Source organism: Dasypus novemcinctus, chromosome 12 (assembly GCF_030445035.2).
Source record: "Dasypus novemcinctus isolate mDasNov1 chromosome 12, mDasNov1.1.hap2, whole genome shotgun sequence".
Taxonomy (NCBI): Eukaryota; Metazoa; Chordata; class Mammalia; order Cingulata; family Dasypodidae; genus Dasypus; species Dasypus novemcinctus.
Window position 1 is genome coordinate 4,174,517 of NC_080684.1, and position 20,782 is coordinate 4,195,298.

The 20,782-nt window shown below is 40.3% G+C and overlaps 1 protein-coding gene across 1 annotated transcript in view; it reads right to left on the minus strand.

The window, feature by feature from the left end:
• Positions 1-1,766: 1,766 nt before the first annotated feature.
• LOC131280544 (zinc finger protein 705F-like) overlaps positions 1,767-20,782 on the minus strand; it is a 106,299-nt gene continuing 87,283 nt past the window's right edge. The window contains exon 6 of the mRNA XM_058307775.2: positions 1,767-3,329. Within this exon, the coding sequence (XP_058163758.1) occupies positions 3,309-3,329 (21 nt within the window). The 3' untranslated portion in view covers positions 1,767-3,308. The remainder of the gene's footprint in view (positions 3,330-20,782) is intronic.

Here is a 20,782-nt window from a genome sequence, read left to right on the forward strand (position 1 = left end):
CTGGTTGGACGTAGCAGGAGCATGTATGGTTTACCTGTGGGCTGGGAAGGGAGGGTGTGTGATCGATAGGTGGGTGTGGGTGGCTTTGCAGAGATTGAGCCAGGCTCCCACCCAGGGCATGGCTCCCTCCAGTCAATGCCTCCTGTCCATTTGTAACAGCCCTGAACTGGCACTATCATTTCCACCATGCCCTGTACCCTCTGGGGAACAGGTAGGCAGCTCTATTTCAACAAGCACAAGCCCAGGCCTTGAAGGGGCAGTAGAAATCTCAACTGCAGAAGTAAAGAATTCTCACTTGCTTGACCTCTTGGCCATTGGGGCCCTAACTCCCCTTGTCATCTGCATGCAAATGGTTCCCAAAAGGAACCACCCTTTTCCTTCACTGCCATACCTGGCAAAATAGGGAGATAAGGGAACTTCCCTTTGCAACTGGACCCCATTCTATACACTCCCATTGTCCTCCAGTCCCTAGAGTACAAGGCCCATCACTGATAGCTCAGGCCCCTTGGACATGTTCATTGCCACTGATGTCTAGCAACCATGCATGGAATTTCCAACTCCAGGGCACCCCTATGTAGATGAAGAAAAAACAATAGTTTGGGAAACAGACAAGCACACAGACAGGTATACCAGGGGCCCATCAGTCCCCTGCATGTGCTGGCAGTATTTGGAAGGGAAGATGCCTCAAGAGACCACCACTGGCTGCAGCAGCACATCTGGGGAATTAACCTTGCTTACTGTCAGCTCCAGGCCATTGCCTTCCTCTCTGGGCCTAGCCCAAGCATGAGCTCATCTCAATAGTCCCTCTCCATCCTGAGCTCTCTTCCTTATCCACCAGTCATCCATGGATCAGAGAGCTGTGGCCCATGACCTGTGGCCTCCACCCCATCAGACTGCAGATCTGCCATCTGCCAGGAATCCATTCTCAGGGATGAGAGGGGAGTTGGTTGAGTGGCTTGCTCTTTTGGAATTTAGAGTTGAGTGGGTGAAGACCAATGGGAAACTGGGCAGGGAGTTGCTCTAGGACAGAGATTTGTGGAGGTTGGGTTCCCTTTCAGGGGAGAATGGAGTGCTCCTATGTCCAAGTATTAGCTGACTGGGAATAAGAGCACCTGAATGCCTGGAATCACCTCAACATACACTTTACTGAAGTCTTGGAAATAGCATGGAATGTGATCCATTCACCCTTGGGCAGAACGTCAGGATCTTTGCACCCACCAAGGTCAGAATCCACTGTGACACCAAGCACTTTCTGGAATGAGAACAGGTGGGGGTGGGTATGTGTTTGGCACGAACTTGTTGGATATGCAGTGGTTTGGCAACATCAGTCCTAACACTACGACAAATTCCAAGACCAGAGCTTTTTGCCACAAAGCTTTTTGAAAGTGAGCCCAGAGACAGCAAAGGCACAGGAGGTGTGAGTGAAGGTCAGGGTGTATGGCAGAGAGCTTATAGGATTCATGGAGGCCAAAGATGGCTGCTGAGCACATGATCATAGATTAATGAATGGATGAATATGATTAAGCAGAAATTATTTTTCTCAGTTTGGTAGGACAAGGTGTCTCAGCTTTCTTTTTTATCCAACCTACAGTTTGTATTGGTTACATTGTTCCTTCAGTTTCTATGATAGCTTCTTAAAGTGCTTGTAGACTATAACATTACAACTTTGTCCATATGTTAATTCTTAGTGACTTTTGTATTTCAGTGCACCATTTATCTGAACAATGTTATAAGTTTTCATAGAGATAATGTATAAAAAGTTCTCATTGCATTTTAACATTTTTATTGCTCCTTTTAACATATTTTGATTGTAGTACTTTTCCAGTTTTTCCAAACATTTAATTATTCAGTAACTCAAAGTACCCTAAATCCTTACCATATTTGTCATACAAAGAGAAATGTCAGAATAAGACACAGGTAGTTTATGTACACTGGTAACTGGTAGCCACTAGGTAAGCAGTTTGGGTTGCCAGCTCTACATCCCTAGGAATATTTGTCATCTGTCAGAGCAATACTCTTGCATTGTCAAAGAACAGTCGGTATCCATCAAATATTAGAGGTTTAGAACAGGTCTGTTTCTTTCCACCCACTCCATTACAAACATGATTCTAATTAAAAAAGAGACCACCCATCTCACAAACTATCAGTAAGCACAGTAGTGTCTACCTTTGACAAGAAATGTGTGGGTATTTGTTTAAGTATCAGGTTTATATACCAGGGCACAGGTGACTGTCACATGTTTATAGTCCATAAATTCCACAAGCTGTGTCCTCAAGGAAGATGTCAGCATTTCCCTGAGAAACAGAAGTTTGAAATACAAAATACAAAATTCATTTTCCTATACTTAATATCCTCTATTTGGTTGCAACTTATCCTTATGATAAAGTCACTCTTTGCTTTACTGTATGAATCCCCAGCCATTTAAATGAAAGATCCTAGACATTACCTTACCCTCAGCTTTCTCACCCTGTCATTTCTAGTTCTTCTGACTTCGGGAATGGCTCCAATGATATTCAATCTTCTCCAAACCACGCCTTCTGCTGATCTGTGAATCTATTTTAAACTCCATGGCACAAGTTGCCAAAAGTGGCTGACAAGTCAGGATAGGCTGAGATAGCTTCTCTCCAACCTCTCAACTTTTCACCTTGTGCTACTCTTTAGTCCTTCATCTCTTATTTCTTGTGCCAAATCATCTAACCTCCCCCAAAGGACCTATGCACTTTTTTAAAAAAAAGCCTACCTCCAGAATTTCACACTATGGTCATATAAAATGGTTCATGCGTTCTCTCTCGAAAATATGAATCTGATATGTAAAATTTAACCAAATTGAGATCTCAAAGAAGAGATCAAAGGCATACAATAATCTTAGTACCATTTATAGTAAGAGGACTCAGAGTCTGTTGCATCTCATCTGAGTTTGCTCCCATTAGCTTTCCCACCCTAGGTCTGTCATTGTAGATGTGCTGCCAAGGCAGGATTTACAACGAGAACAGAGCACCTCCCATACACGGAAAAAGGGTTCATTGTGTGCAGATGAATCTCAGTGGTTGAGTGCCTCCCTCCCATGTATGAGGCCTCAAGTTCAATCCCTGGTACCTCTTAAAAAGGGGGGTTTATTAAAGATGGAGTAGTGGGCACATCCATTCCTAGCAGCTTAATCAGTGGAAGTGACAATCTCAGAGATAGGAAATTGGAGAGGGCTGAGGGATGTTTTAGGGAAGCAGAGGTCCAGATGAGGCTCCATGCAGGAACAGTAGAGGTCAGATAGGGCCCCAATCAGCCACAAGCTCCTAGCTGATCCTGAGGGTCTACACATGTACACGGTAGCACTGAAAATGCAAAGAAAGGAGAAATCAGAACAGACATTAAAAAATGAGGGAATTTTCAACAGTCCTGTATGCACAGAGCAGAGAAATGAACACTTAGTGGGCCAATATTGTTGAACAAAACCTTGGTCCATTTATCAGCTGACAGTATATCTATAAGGAAACAGGTGCAATGCATAGGAAACCAGCATGAATTATATAAGACATGCTATAAAAATATGTTACATTTTTTGTGTGTTTAATTATATATATGCCTACATGTATATTAAGCAGAGACATGTTGTTGTATAGGGGAGAGAGGATTTGTAGATTTATTCCAAGCAAGATCAAAATAAAAATGACTAAAAAAATTCACAGCAGCAATAGTAAATAACATCACAAGTAAAAATAAGAATCCAGACATGCTAAATATATTAAGTCACTGAGAGTAACCAGTTTTCAGAAAAGGAAACTGATTCATACTTTGGGGGAAATGCAGTGACCAGGAAAGGTTCATAACTATCTCCAAAAGTCTGATAAATGAAGACATCAAATAACTATTGTAAATATGTTTCAAGAACTAAAGTAGATCATAGTTAATTAATAAGAAGAAAATATGACTACAATGAAACAAAAGGAAATACTCAAGAGGAAGATAAAATTTTAAAATGGAAACTTTAGTGTTGATGAAACAAAAATTCATGAAAAAAATCTGTAGAAGAATGCAATAGATGACTCAAGATGGCAAAGGAATGAGTCTTGAACTTATAAATATAATTCACTCTTCAGAAACCAACTAAAAATTACTGAGAGAAAATTAATAGAACTTCAGTCACCTGTGAGACATTAATTATGGAAACTTCATGTAAAAGGACCCCTAGAAGGAGAGGAGAGAAAGGGGAAGAAAAATATTTGAAGAAATAATGATGAAAAATTAACTAGATTTAATGAGAAACAATATCCATATACAGGAAGTTCAAGAAACCCTGCTAGGATGTATACAAAGAGATCCTCCTCTTTGTGTTTGATCTTACAAACTATGAAAACCAAATACAAGGATGAGTCCACAGCATGATGTGTAGAAGAGAGATGGGAACTCTAGGTTCCTGGGGCCTCAGCTCAGTTTGTATCAAACCAACAATGGCTCATTTGAAAATAAGGAACTAAAAAGACTCTGTAAGGTATTTAACTTGTGGCTATAACAAGAAAAACACAGCAAGGAAGAAATGACTTCACAATTGGTCCTGGAACAATTTATGATGAATGTATACTGCAGATACAGGTTCATTTTGAGAGAGAACTGGGATTCAAGTGGAAGAAACCAGGAGAAACTCATGGAAGATCTAACCAACGATTTCATGAAGTCACCTGATTTTGTCCATGTCCAGTTGCAGGGACAGGAAGACCACTTCTTTGAGAATATAACTTTAAGAAAAGTCAGTCATCTCATGGAACAAATGCCAGAAAGGACCCCAAGAGGAGAGAGCAAGACACCCTTCCAAGGTTCCCAAGGTATTCCCCTTCAAACAGGACTAGCAGATGGGTATCGACATTTCTGTAATAGCCCAGTCAAGTAAATGACATTATTACTAGTTGAGACAATCAGGTACCTTTTCTGGTAATTATTCAGGAAGATGATTGACCTAACCCTGAAGAAGGAAGTTGTTTTTGGGAGAACATGCATAACTCCAGAAGAGCAGAGCTAGGTTCTCCATATCCCAGGAAGGATCTCTAGGAGGATCCCTTTATCATGATGTCCCTATGGAGGGGGGTTCATGGTGTCTCCCCAGGACAGATCAAGCCAGCCCTATGCCTGTCCCTACCAACCAAAACAATGATGGAATATTCAGATGTGGGATAAACCAAGAAAGTGTCCACAGTGCCCAAACTCGTATGTGTCAGAACTGTCCTGGGATCATTAGGTATCCCTCTTAGGTAGACTCCCACCAGAGATGACACAGGAATGTGATATCATTTGTGCCAGTGTCACAGAAGTTTCTTGTAAACATCAGAATTCCATGTGCAACAGAAGATTCACACAGTGGAGAAGCCCTGCAAGTACAGCACATGTAAAAAATCCTTCAGCCAACAAAGCAACTTCTGAGCTCATCAGAAAATCAGAAGAGCTACCAACAGTCATCTACATACCCACTGCTGTGTGAGGACCTACCAAAAATTAATCTCGTAACTGATTCTGCCACACAAGAAGCTTCCCATGCTACAGTCCCCACATAATATATATATTTAAAATTATCCTGTATACATAATTCCTATAAAATGTTAATTATTTTAGTACAGAGATCTTTTAAAGATGGGTTACTTAGGTAGAATAATTCTCTTTTCCCCCTTCCTTTACTATTTGACACTGTTACTCAAAGTTTAATTAAGATAGAAAAAAATTAAACAAAATTAAGTACAAAGAGAACAACTTGAAAGTAACAGAAAAAATGGCTCAATCACAATGTGGTATATTAAAAACATTAATGGATGGTGGCCACAAATCAGTGGAATTACAAGGTCAAAGCATTGTAAAGGAAAAGTCTCCAGCATGAATTCTGTATCCAGCAAAGGAAAATGAAATAAAGATAATCCAAGAGAGAAAAATGCCAAATAGTTAAGTGGTTGGCTTAAAGAACAAGAATTATTAACTCACAATTTCAGAAACTAGCAGTCCAAAATCAAGATTTCGACATGGTTATGGTTTCCCTTGGGTCAGTCATTCTGGTGATAGCTGCAATTCATCACATGGTGATGTTCTAGGTGTTTGCCTTTGACTTTCTCCTGCCAATGTTTGCCAAATTAACTCTGCTTTTAAAGGATCCAGGAATAAGGTTCTATTTACAAATAGGTTCATACCCAGAGTAATAAAGATTAAGAATAAGAACTTGGCAGTTCTGGGGACAAATAATTCCATGTACTAAACATGCCTTATAAGAAAATTGCAAGCAAGTAATTCATACTGAAAGGAACTTATTCCATTCAGGGAGAAATGAAAAGCACAAGAAATATAAATATGTGGGGCAATATAAAAGCCTCTACAGGTATACCTTTACTCATTTCTTATTTTAAGAAATGCAGGAGGCGGGGCAAGATGGTGTCTGAGTGAGTGCACCTTATAGTCTCTCCTGCAAAGCAGCAGCTGGTCAGCGTTGGAAATTGTTCTGGACCAGGCTGTTTCAGGGTTTTGCAGAGCAGGTGTCTGGACATTGATTTGGTGGGACGGTGACAGAGAAGGTTTGTGTAAAAGGTAGAATTTAGGGTCTCTTTCATGGAGATCGGGGCTGCGTTTGGGACACTTCCCCCGGGGTGGGCGGCATGGAGGCAGCGATTCCTGGAGGCTCTACTGCACTGGGGAATTCCTAAGCCCTGAGCAGGCTACTCGGGGGCTTGCAGGGCAGGAGGTGTTTGGAAACCGATTTGGTGAGACACAGACAGAGGAGATTTTTGTGAGACATGGAATTTTGGGATTCTGACACAGAGATCATAGCTTCCAGTCAGAGCCCCGCCCCCTAGGGCTGGCTGATGACTGTGGTGGTCCTTGAACTGATTGTAATACAGAGGCATAACCAGCGAGCTCTTTGGGGGGCTTGCAGGGCGGGAGGTGTCTGGAAGCCGATTTGGTGAAACAGAGATGGAGGAGTATTTTGCGAGATGTGGAATTTTGGGTTTTGGACACAGAGATCATAGCTTCCAGCTAGAGCCCCACCCCCTAGGGCTGGCTGCTGATTTGCAGCGGTCCTTAAATTGTTTGCAATACAGAGGCATCACCAGCAGGCTGTTTTGGGGGATTGCAGGGCAGGAGGTGTCCTGAAGTCGACTTGGTGAGACAGCAACAGAAGAGACTCTTGTGAGAGGGGTAATTTTGGGTTTCTGACACAGAGGTCAGAATTTGCAGATGTGACCCCTCCCCATAGGGTTGGCGCCAAGCTCTGGGGATCCCTGAAGGATGTGTTGCATTGCGGTGCTCCCAGGCTGCCTGTTAACTGGATTCGTGGTTCCCAGGTTGGTGTCCCCTAAACCCTGGTGGCCCACACTCCAGAGATTCACACCTCTTGAGTCTGCAATATCACAGACTTCCCATCCCTGAATCCACCATGCCCTGAGGTCCATCTGAGGTCCTTGATTGTCCTAGCCCTCAGTGTTTGCATTTTTTTCTTTCCTTTTTCTCTTTTTTTGTTTTTTTAAAAAATTGTCCTCATAGTTAATATTGCATTATCTCCTAGTCTTTTCTCCCATTGTATTCCCCAAGGTCTTTTTTCATTTATTTAGGGGTTTTCTTTTCTTTTTTCTCTTTTCTTTTTCTTGCTTGTTTCACTCCCTTTTCTTTACCCACACCCCCTTTTTTCCTTCTCTCTTTTTTCTTTTCCCTCTTTTTCTTCTTATTTTATTTTAATTATACAATAGGTGCTGCAGGGAACACCTCACATTTGCTGGGTTTCCTCATCCTCCATTGCCTCATTTCTGTGTGAATTGATTTTGGCCACCTACACTATCCCCTTTCCCCCTCATCTTGATATTCTCCATCATCTACTGTCTCTCCTATATTCCACCTCCCTTTCATTGGTCTCCAAATTGTCTAACTTTTAATTTCTAATACCTCTGTTCTGTTTTCTGTATTTTACCCACTCTTGATACAATTGTCTTTCTTTTCTCTTTCCCTCTCTCATGAAAACAATGGCTTTTTAATTCATATTATATTCCTCCCATATTCAGTAGACTACCTCATTATAGGTACTCTACTTACTGCTATAACTCTACACAACTTACGTGAGTCTAAGATGTATCCTCCCAGATCTCATATTGTTGCTCTGTTAACAGTTATTACCAATACTACTTTACACATTTTCCTTTTTTATACAATTGCCTTTCCCTGGACCTAATATTTTCCTTCAAAGTAAACTCAGCCAGCAACAAGAAATTAGAATAAGAACAAACTTACAAAGAGAAGATATAACACTTACACAAGAATGACAGCTAATTAATCCACAAGACTAGACAAAGAAGCTAAAAAATGGATTAAACTCATCAAGATAAAATGACGACCAGACAGCAACAAAAAACTACACACCAAACCAGTAATCAGGAAAACATGGCTGAATCCAATGAACAAACTAAAAACCAGGAAGGAGAGCAGAACTTCAGACAAGTAATTAAAGATCTCAGAACATATATCAGAGACAAACTTAATGAAGTAAAGGAAGAGTTTAACAATATGAAGAAAACACTTGGAGAGGAAATTGCAGACATACGCAAAAAGATAACAGACATGATGGGAATGAACACCACAGTTCAAGAAATCAAAAATACACTCACAGCAAATATCAGCAGATTAGAAGAGGCAGAGGAGAGAATTAGCGATATGGAAGACAGTACATCGGATATCAAACAGATAGTAGAATTGATCGATAAAAAGATAGAAAAAATCCAGCTAGGACTTAGGGACCTGAATGACAATGCAAAACACACAAACATATGTACTATAGGCATCCCAGAAGGAGAAGAGAAGGGAAAGGGGTCAGAAGGTGTGTTGCAGGAAATAATGACTGAAAACTTCTCAAATCTACTGAGAGAGACAGATGTACATATCCAAGAAGCACAACACACCATAAACATCATAAATCTCAAGAGGCCCACCCCAAGACATATACTTGTCAAATTATCCAACGCTCAAGACAAATAGAAAATTCTAAAAGCAGCAATAGAAAAGAAAACCATCACATACAAGGGATGCTCCATAAGGTTAAGGTCTGATTTCTCATATGAATCCATAAGGCAAGAAGGCAGTGGTATGATATAGTCAAGGTATTAAAAGAAAAAAATTTCCAACCAAGAATACTCTATCCACCTAAACTAGCATTCAAAAATGATGGAGAGTTCAAAATATTCACAGATAAACAGAAATTGAAAAAGTAGGCCAACAAGAAATGTCCCCTTCAAGAAATACTAAAGGGAGTTCTGCAGGAAGAAAGAAAAAAACAGGACAGGCAGAGTTGGAGGAGAGTGTAAGAGCAACAAAAAAGACAAAAAGAAAACAAACAAACAAAATATAAAAAACACAAGTCCAATCAAAATATGGCTAACATAAACAATTCCGTGAAAGTAATAACACTGAATGTCAACGGATTAAACTCACGTATCAAAAGACTCAGGCTGGGACATCAGATAAGGAAATATGACCCATCTATATGCTGTCTACAAGAGACACATCTTAGACCCAGAGATTCATTAAGGTTGAAAGTGAATGGTTGGAAAACAATCTTACAAGCAAACAATAACCAAAAAAAAGGCAGGAGTAGCTAAATTAATATCAGACAAAATGGACTTTAAATGCGAAACAATTGTGAGAGACAAGGATACTACATATTAGTGAAAGAAGCAATCTCTCAACAAGAACGAACAATCATAAATATTTATGCTCCTAACAAGGGCACCTCCAAATATGTGAGGCAGACACTGGAAAAACTAAGTGAAAGAATAGATGCATCTACAGTTAGAGTGGGAGATTTTAATAAACCACTATCAACTCTGGACAGGACATCTCAAAAGAGAATCACTAAAGAAACAAAATATTTGAACAATATATTACAGGAGAGGATATAATAGACATATACAGATCATTACCCCCGAATATAGCAGGATATACATTTTTCTCAAGTGCACATGGATCATGCTCCAAGATAGACCATATGCTAGGCCACAAAGAAAGGCTTAATGAATTCAGAAAGATCGAAATCATACAAAATAATATCTCCGACCACAGTGGAGTGAAGGTGGAAATCTGCCAGGGCCAGAGGCCCATATTTCACACCAAGAAATGGAAATGAAACTGCACACTCTTAGAAAGTGTCAAAGAGGAAATCTCAAAAGAAATCATTAACTACCTTGAAACAAATGATAATGATAACACAACATACCAACACTTATGGGATGCAGCAAAAGCAGTACTGAGAGAGAAATTTATAGCCATAAATTCATACATCAAAAAAGAAGAAAGAGCAAAAATTGAAGAACTAACTGCACATTTGGAGGAATTAGTAAAAAAACAACAAAGTAATCTCACAGGAAGAAGAAAGAAAGAAATAACAAAGATAAGCGCAGAACTAAATGAAATAGAAAATAAGAAAGCACTTGAAAAGATAAACAAGATCTAGAGCTGGTTTCTTGAGAAGATCAATAAAATTGACAAACCCTTAGTGAGACTAACAGAAAAAAAGAGAGAAGATGCAAATACAGAAAATAAGAAATGAGAAAGGAGATATCACCATGGACCCCATAGAAATAGACTATCATAAGAGGATACTTTGAAATGCTATATTCCAACAAAAATGACAATTCAGAGGAAATGGACAAATTCTTAGAAACACATAAGCAGCCTATATTGATGAAAGAAGAAATTGATGATCTCAACAAACCAATCACAAGTAAAGAGACAGAATCTATATTAAAAACCTCACAACTACGAAGAGCCCAGGGTCAGACGACTTCACAGATGAATTCTACAAAACATTCCAGAAAGAACTAACACCAATCCTGCTGAAACTCTTCCAAAAAATCAAAACAGAAGGAACATTGCCTAACTCATTCCATGATGCCAACATTACCCTAGTACCAAAGCCAAACAAAGACACCACAAGAAAGGAAAATTACAGACCAATTTCTCTAATGAACCTGGAAGCAAAAATACTTAACAAAATACTTCCTAATCGTATTCAGCAACACATTAAATGAATTATACACCACGACCAAGTGGGATTCATTCCAGGTATGCAAGGATGGTTCAACATAAGAAAATCAATGTAATACACCATGTAATAAGATTGAAAGAAAAAAATCACATTATATCTATAGATGCAGAGAAAGCATTTGAAAAAATACAGCACCCTTTCTTGATAAAAACACTCCAAAAGTTTGGAATACAAGGAAATTTTTTTGAACATGATAAAGAGTATATATGAAAAATCCACAGCCAACATTGTTTACAATGGAGAAATCCTAAAATCCTTCCCTCTAAATTCAGGAACAAGAATGAAAGAGGGGGAAATGGACTTGGCCCAATGGTTAGGGCATCTGTCTACCACATGGGAGGTCAGCGGTTCAAACTCCGGGCCTCCTTGACCCATGTGAAGCTGGCCCATGTGCAGTGCTAATGCGCACAAGGAGTGCCCTGCCACGCAGGGGTGTCCCCCACATAGGGGAGCCCCACATGCAAGGAGTGTGCCCCGGAAGGAGAGCCGCCCAGCGTGGAAGAAAGTGCAGCCTGCCCAGGAATGGCGCTGCCCACACTTCCTGTGCCGCTGACGACAACAGAAGTGGACAAAGAAACAAGACGCAGCAAATAGACACAGAGAAAAGACAACTGGGGTGGGGGGGGGGGAATTAAATAAATTAAAAAAAGAAAAGAATGAAAGAGGATTACCATCTCACACTTTATACAAAGATCAACTCAAGATGGATCAAAGACCTAAATATAAGAGCCAAGACCAAAAAGACTTTGGAAAGCAGTGTAGCGAAGCATCTACAAGACCTTGTAATACGAAATGGCTTCATGAGCATCACACCAAAAGCACGAGCAGCAAAAGAACAAATAGATAAATGGGACTTCCTCAAAATTAAAGCCTTCTTCACCTCAAAGGAGTATGTCAAGAAAGTAAAAAGGGAGCCTACACAATGGGAGAAAATATTTGGCAACCATATATCCAATAAGAGACTTATAACTTGCATAAATAAAGAACTCCTATATCTTGAAAACAAAAAGTAACCCATTTAAAAAATGGGAACAAGATTTAAACAGACACTTCTCCAAAGAAGAAATATAAGTGGCTAAAGAGCACATGAAAAAATGCTCCAAATGTTTAGCTATCAGGGAAATGCAAATCAAAACTACAATGAGATACCATCTTACACCCACAAGATTGTCAGCTATGAAAAAAACAGAAGAATACAAATGCTGGAGAGGATGGAGAGAAATGGGAACACTCATCCACTGCTGGTGGGAATGCAGAAGGATCTAACCATTCTGGAGGACAGTTTGGTGGTTTCTCAAAAAACTAAGCATAGATTTGCCATATAACCCAGCAATTCCACTGCTGGGTATATACCCAGCAGAACTGAAAACAAGGACACAAACTGATATATGCACACCAATGTTCATAGCAGCATTGTTCACTTCACCAAAAGTTGGAATCAACCCAAATGCCAATCAACAGATGAGTGGATCAATAAAATGTGGTATATACATACAATGGAATACTACTTGGCTTTAAGAACAAATACACTACAAACACATGTGATAACATGGATGGATCTTGAGACCCTTATGTTGAGTGAAGCAACCCAGGCATTGAAGGACAAATACTACATGACCTCAATGATATGAAATAAGTAAACCAAGCTGCCTCAGAGAGCTAGAGATTGGAGAATAGGCTTACAGGAAATCGGGGGGTAGAGGAAGGATGTAAGCTGACATCTACATGGGTGAAATCTATGATGAGCTGGAGGTAAGTATGTGTACAAGGAAGGGATAAAATGAGGGCATAGGGTTACCTTTGGGTGGGGCTTTGCAGGCTTGAGGGGGGCTAGGGATGGGTGGATAGGTAATATTGCCCAAGAAATTGGGGGAAGGGTGGGGCAACATACAAACATAGGAGATTGTCAGGTGTTTGTTGAGAGTATAATGCTGAGAAAACCTTTTCAAAATATAATTAGGAAAGTTACCTGTTTAAGATACTCAAAGGGGATAATCTGATGCAGGACAGACTCCTAGGGAATATGTGAATGCTCATTTTGCCAGAGTGGGTTATACCATTGGGTAGAGACCCATATAATGAGAGTGAAGGTAGACCCACATCCTGGGGAGGACTAATGCCATCAAATAGAAGGAACTGTATCTCTCAAGAGAAAGGGTGGCTCCTAGGGCATTAGTGCAGTTGAGCCCTCAACACTGTTTCAAGTATCTCTGAACATGGCTCTTCAAGAAATGAAGATTGACTGTCACTGTGGGCCCCAAGGGGAGGGGGAAATAGATATTGAATAGACGGAATCAACGTAATTGTGAGGGCAATAGAAGAGTTTCACAAGAGTATGCAAGGATGGATATAAAACATGTAATATTACACCAAGAACATAGAGGGGCCGACAGACTAATAATGTAAATGATAATGTAAAACATAGGATAACTAAAAATTTAGAAAATTCTATAGCCTAAAGCATAAACCACAATGTAAACCCAAATGTTACCTTGTTTGAAAGCTATTGTCTCAATATCTGTACATCAGTTTCAGTAAATATGGTATGAATATGTTAAAAGATTATTGCTGTGGAAGGGAAAAGGTTTTATATGGATATGTGGGAGTACTGTATATTGTATAAATTAATTACTGTGATCTATAACTCTTGTGAAGAGAAGCTTAATAATGAGGAAAAAAGAAAAGAAAAAGGATGTAGAATTTTTCCAAATTAGTATGTATACTATATCTAACCTTTAAACTCATTGCTATATTCCATTTTACTATTAAGGGAACCTGGCATTATATTGGGCTTCACTTTTCAGGAAGTTTTGGATCACAGAGTGGTTCAACAATGGCAGCGGAGGAATACTGGTATGGGATGTTATTGATAGGGGACATATGGTTGACAGGGAGTTATACAGGGAATGTGTCCGGGGTGCATGGAAATGTTTGGATATATTCATAGTGGAAACAAAAACAACAGCTGGGGGGGGGTGCTGGTTTCCTGGCCAGGGGGGCTCTGTTGTGGTCCCTAGGGGAGCAGCGGCAGTCCCCCAGGTGCAACGTCAAGGACCAGGAAGGAATGAGGGTCCAACAGTGAGCCCCTGATACTAATGACTATGCTTGTGAGCCTATACACCTGAAATAAGAACAAGGCCTAGAGCAGCACTCTTCCTAAAAGTTTCCTCCTGAGAGCCTCCATGTTACTCAAATGTGGCCAGTCTCAAAACCAAACTCAGCATGTAAATGCCATGTCTTCCCCCCAGCGTGGGACATGACATGCGGGGATGAACTTCCCTGGTGCCGAGGGATCACTACCAAGTACCAGCTGATGATGTAACTAGAAAATGACCTTGAATAAAACGTTCAACTCAGACCAGCAGAATATTCCTGTCTACATGTAATACCAGGAGTTAAAAATGCTTTTTGACCTAAATTAAGGGGGAAATGGAAAGGACAAATGAGTTTATATGGCTATGAGTCTCTAAAAAAGAGTCTGGAGGTTATCAGAAGGATTGCCATTATGCACACCTGAGCAGAGTCTCAGAGACAGATAAAGTAGATACAACCCCAGGTATTGGTTCTTCTGAGGGCTAAAGAGACCCACAGGTTTTATGGTCATGGCAGATGGAGTTCACTGTCATGTCATTTGGCCCTTCTTTGGAGTTGGTGTTTCTGCGTGATGGAGCTGGACTCAGATGTGATCTCTTTTCACAAGCTTTTCATGTTACTTTACCAGAACTGTAGTTGGTGCTGGGGTTTAAGATATATCTAGGGGATCTGAATCTCTGGACTGACAATATGATAGCCAGGCCCTGAGCCTCAACAGAATTCAGCTCCTACACTCTGGTTTATTGGACTTACCCCACTCAGCTAACATGGAGTTGAAGAATGTCAACCACCACACCATGGAGCCAACAGTGCCTAAAACTGAAAGCAGGATTCCATCCAGCATCCATGTGGAATCTAAGCCCCCTTTTGACATAGATGTGGAATGGACACAATCAATCCAAGGTCCACAGGATGGAGGAATAAAGTAAGGATTAGAGTGGACTTACTGATATTCTATTCATGAACTATTGTGGTTAGTAATCGAGAAAATATAGCATTGGTGTGGAAAAAGTGGCCATGGTGGCTGCTGGGTGTGGGGAAAGGGAGGAAGAGATGATATGTGGAGGCATTTTCGGTACTTGGAGTTGTCCTGGGTGGTGCTGCAGGGACAATTACCAGACATTCTAGTTCCTCCCATGGCCCACTGGATGGAATATGGGAAAGTGTGGGCTATGATGTGGACCATTGACCATGAGGTACAGTGATGCCCAGATGCAATGGATGTGTCATGATGATGGGGGAGCGAGTTGCTGTGGGGGGAGTGGTGGGTTGGGGGCAGTGGGGGTGAATGGGGACCTCATATTTTTTTAATGTAATATTTTTAAAAAATGAATTAAAAAAATAAAAAAGACTCCTAGAAATACATGAGGCAAACGTTTGAAAAACTATGTGAAGAAATAGATGCCTCTACAGTTATGGTGGGGACATTAAAACAGCATTTTCAGGATTAGAGAAAACATCTCAACAGAGAATCAATAAAGAATCAAAGAATCAAAGAATTGAATAATACATAAAGCGTCTGGAACTAAAAGACATATACAGAATTTTACACCCAAATACATCCAGATATACATTCTTCTTAATAGGACACGGATCATTCTCCAGGATAGATTATATGCTAGGCCCTAGAAATACTCTCAATGAATTCAGCAAGACCTTATACAAAGTATAATGGCAACCATGGAATGAAGCTGGAAATTGGTAAAGTACAGAGGAGCAGATTAGGAACAAAGATATGGAAGTTAAACAATGCACTCTTAGACGATCATTGAGTCAAGGAGGATGTTGCAAAAGAAATCAGATACTACATCGAAACTAAATGAAAAGACAACACAAGGAATCAAAAGCTACAGGATACAGCAAAACCTGTACTTAGAGGGAAATTCTTAGCCATAAATGACTATATTAAAAAAAGAAAGAGGTAAAATCAAAGATCTAACTGGACACGTGGAGGAATTAGAAAAAGTACAACAAACTAACCTCAAAGGAAGTATAAAGAAGGACATAACAAAGATTAGAGCAGAACTAAGTGAAATTGAAAATAAAGCACTGAAAAAACAAAAGTTTGCTCTTTGTGAAGATTAATAAAATTGACAAGCCTATAGACTAACAAAGAGAAAGAGGTGCAAATACATAAAATAAGAAACAAGGTATCACCACAAACGCTACAGAAATAAAGTATCATAAAAGGATACTTTGAAAAATTGTATGACAAGATGAATAATTTAGAGGGAATGGACAAATTCCTGGAAACCCAAAAGCACCCCACATTCCTTTTCGACATTGAAGTTTATTTTTTAATTGTATTTCTTGAAGATATATAGATCACAAAAAAATGTTAAATTAAAAAAAATGAGGTTCCTACATGCTCCACACACAACCCCCCTCCACTCCTGCCACATCAACAACCTCTTTCATCAGTGTGGCATATTCACTGCATTTGGTGAATACATTTTGGGGCACTGCTATACCACATGGATAATAGTTTACATTGTAGTTCTTTTAGGTATATACCCAGCAGTGGAAGTTCTGGGCATTTTGGGAAACCACCAGTCCTCCAAAATGCCTGGATCCTTCTGCATTACCTCCATTAGTGGATGAGTATTCCCATTCCTCCACATCCTCTCATCTTTTTTTTTTTTTAATAGCTACCAGTCTTAATGGGAGTAAGATGGTATCTCATGTAGTCTTGATTTGTATTTCCCTAATAGCTAGTGATTTCAGGCATCTTTTCATGTGCAGGGTGCCTAAGACTTACATCCTGAGAGCCTCCATGTTGCTCAAATGTGGCCACTGTCTAAGCCAAACTCAGCATGTAAATGCATTACCTTCCCCACAGCATGGGACATGACTCCCAGGGATGAGCCTCCCTGGTGCCAAGGGATTACTAAAAATCAATAACTGGTGATGCAACCAGAAAAATATCTTGAATAAAAGGGGAAATGGTAAACTCAAATGAGTTTTCATGGCTAAGAGTCTTCAAAAAAGGGTCAGTAGGTCATCAGAGAGGTCTTGCTTATGCACACCTCAGAAGAATCCCAGAGACAGCCAATGTAGATACAACCCCAGGTACTCATGCTCCTAAGGACTATGGAGACACACAGGTAATGGCAGATGGCTCTGGAGTTCAGTGCCTTATCAGTGGGCCCTGTTTTGTAATTTGTGTTCCTCAGTGTGGTTGAGTTGAACTAAGATGTGACTTGTACACATGCCTCTTCTGTCACTTTTCCTGAACCTATGGCTGGTGCTGCGGTTGGTGTATACTCAGGAGACTTCAATCTCTGGGCTGGCCATAGGCCAGCTTGGTCATAAGCCTCAGTAGAGCTGGAGATCCTACTCTCCACTGTATTAGACTTACCCATGTCAGCTAACAGGGAAGTAATCAAGACTGCCTACAATTGGAAGGAGAATCACATCCATCAGCCATGTGGGATCTAAGCCCTCCCCCCCATTTTTTTTTTTAAAGATTTCTCTCCCCTTCTCCCCCATCCCTGGTTGTCTGTTCCCTGTGTCTATTTGCTGCATCTTCTTTGTCCCCTTCTGTTGTCAGCGGCACAGGAATCTGTGTTTCTTTTTGTTGCATCACCTTGTTGTGTCAGCTCTCTGAGTGTGTGGCACCATTCCTGGGCAGGCTGCACTTTCTTTTGTGCTGGGCGGCTCTCCTTATGGGGCACACTCCTTGCGTGTGGGGCTCCCCTACACAGGGGACACCCCTGTGTGGCACAGCACTCCTTGCACACATCAGCACTGCACATAGGCCAGCTCCACATAGGTCAAGGAAGCCTGGGGTTTGAACTGTGACCTCCCATATGGTAGACGGATGCCCTAACCACTGGGCCAATTCTGCCACCTAAGCCCCCTCTTGATATAGAGGTAGAGTGGACATTACCATCCCATGGTCCACAGGATGAAGGAATAAAATATGGTTTAGAGTCAACTTACTGGTATTCTACTGTAGAACTACTGACTAGTAATGGAAGAAATTGTAGCATTGATGTGGACAAAGAGGCCACAGTATTTTGCTGAGGGCAGGGAGAGGGAAGAAGGGATGTTGTGGTGGCCCTTTTGGGACTTGGTTTGCCCTAAATGATATTGCAGGGATTGATGCTGGACATTATATATCCTGTTGTAACCCAATGAATGGACTGGGGGAGATTGTAAACTACAATGTAAACTATTATCCATGTGGTGTAGCAGTGCTCCAAAATGTATTCACCAAATGCAGTGACAATATTGACTGATGACTTTCTCAAATTGTTGACACTCATAGGAATTCTCTCCATATGAAGAGTTATCTCTTATTGCCTAAGGCTAGAAAAATTAAGGTTTTCCCCATATATATCATAGCAGATTCTGTCCAGCATGAATTTTGTAATGTTGCCTGAAGGCAAAAATAGAGGTGAAAGGTTTCCTACATAGACAGCATTCATGGGTCTTTTTCTATAGTGTGAGTCCTCTCATGGTGTTTAAGATTAGAAAATTGAAGTTTTCCCAGAGTCAATTTTCTCATGTTGTTGAAGATGGAAATGATGACTGAGTTTTCTTGCACTGATGAAACTGATAGTGGTTCTCTCCAGTTTGAGTTCTCTCATGTCATCTAAGATTAGAATAATTAATGGATGCTTTCCCACATTGATTATTGTTTATCTCCAGGGTGAGTTCTTCCATGATTTTTTTTAATAGAAGAGGGGTTGTATTAGTCAACCCAAGGGGTGCTGATTCAAAATGCCAGAAACTGGTTGGTTTTTATAAAGGGTATTTATTTGGGGTAGGAGCTTACAGATACCAAGCCATAAAGCATAAGTTACTTTTCTCACCAAAGTCTATTTGGAGTAAGATGGCTGACAACATCTGCGAGGGTTTGGGCTTCCTGGGTTCCTACATTCCTGGGGCTTGCTTTATTCTGGCTTCAAGGTTCCTTCCTTCCTTGTGCTGGCTTCTCTTTCCACTGGGTGCTGACTTCCTGGGTCTTCAGCATCAAAATCTAACATAAGAAATCTCCAACTCTGTTCTTTGCCATGCCTTATATCTGTGAGTCCCCATCCACAAAGGAGTAGGGATGCAATGCCCTAATCATAACTCATTCATGCCCAGGTACAGATTAGATTACAAGCATAACCCAATATTTCTTTTTGGAGTTCATCAATTATATCAAACTGCTACAGGGATGAAATAAGACTTTCCCAAGAATATAGCATTCATAGTTATTCCCTCCAGTGTGAGTTCTCTCGTGTCATTGAAGATGGGAAGGCCAACTGAAAGCATACTTGCATATATGACATTCACAGTGTTTCCCTGTGTGCATTCTCTCATATTTTAGGAAAAAGGACTGAAGGCTTTTTCACAAAAATGATATTGCTATGGTTTCTTTTCAGTGTGAGTTCTCTCATGTCACTGATGACGGGAATGTTGACTGAAAGCTTCCCAGGATAAATGACATTCTTAGGGTTTCTCTACAGTGTGAATTCTCTCATGCTGTCTTAGGTGAGAGGACTGACTAAAGGCTTTCCTACAAAGATGACATTCATATGGTTTCTCTCCAGTGTGAGTTCTCTGATGTTTTTTTAGGGAAGAGGACCGACTGAAGGATTTCCCACAAAGATTGCATTGATATGGTTTCTCTCCAGTGTGAGTTCTCTGATGTTTTTTTAGGGAAGAGGAACAAGTGAAGGCTTTCCCACAAAAATGACATTCATAGGGTTTCTCTCCAGTATGAATTCTCTGATGTTGTTGAAGATGGTAAAGTTGACTGAAGGCTTTTCTGCATAGATGGCATTCATAGGATTTCTCTCCAGTGTGAGTTTTCTCATGTTGTTGTAGATGAGAAAGTTGGCTGAAGGCTTTCCTACAAAGATGACATTCATACGGTCTCTCTCCAGTGTGAGTTCTCTGATGTTTTTTAAGGGAAGAGGAATAAGTGAAGGCTTTCACACAAAGATGACATGCATAGGGTTTGTCTCCAGTGTGAGTCCTCTGATGTATTTTTAGGGAAGAGGAGTGAATGTAGGCTTTTCCACAAAGATGACATTCATAGGGTTTCTCTCCAGTGTGAGTTCTCTCATGATATTTAAGGGAAGAATAATGACTAAAGGGTTTCCCACATAGACGACATTCATAGGGCTTCCTTTCAATGGGAATTACATTGTATTGTTTGAGGTCAAAGCATTGCATACAATTTTTAACACTTTGGGAACTTTCATATGATTTACTTCTAGGGTGAATATGCTTATGTTGGTTAAAAGATGAATGATCTCTGTGGACTGTTGGAGGTGGTTTTCTGAAATACGATTTCTTTGTCATGTGATTTAACGCATCTTGATTCACTGTAGATGTGCGAGAAGAATCTTCTTGCAAATAATTATATTCAAAGGAGTTCTTTTGGGTGTGAGATCTCTGTTGTAAGGAATGAGATGTGAGATTGTAAAACATTTGTCCATAAAATGAATTTCATTTCCCTACATATGAAACCAAGACAAATCCACTGGTGATAGATAGTCTTCAATGAAAATACTTGCTGTGTTTGATTCATACATACTGTATTCTACTCCATATACAGATATTCTCTAGTTTAACAATCTAAGTTCAGAGGTATCTGATTAATTTTGAACTTCATGATGGTTCAAAGATTATGTGAAATAT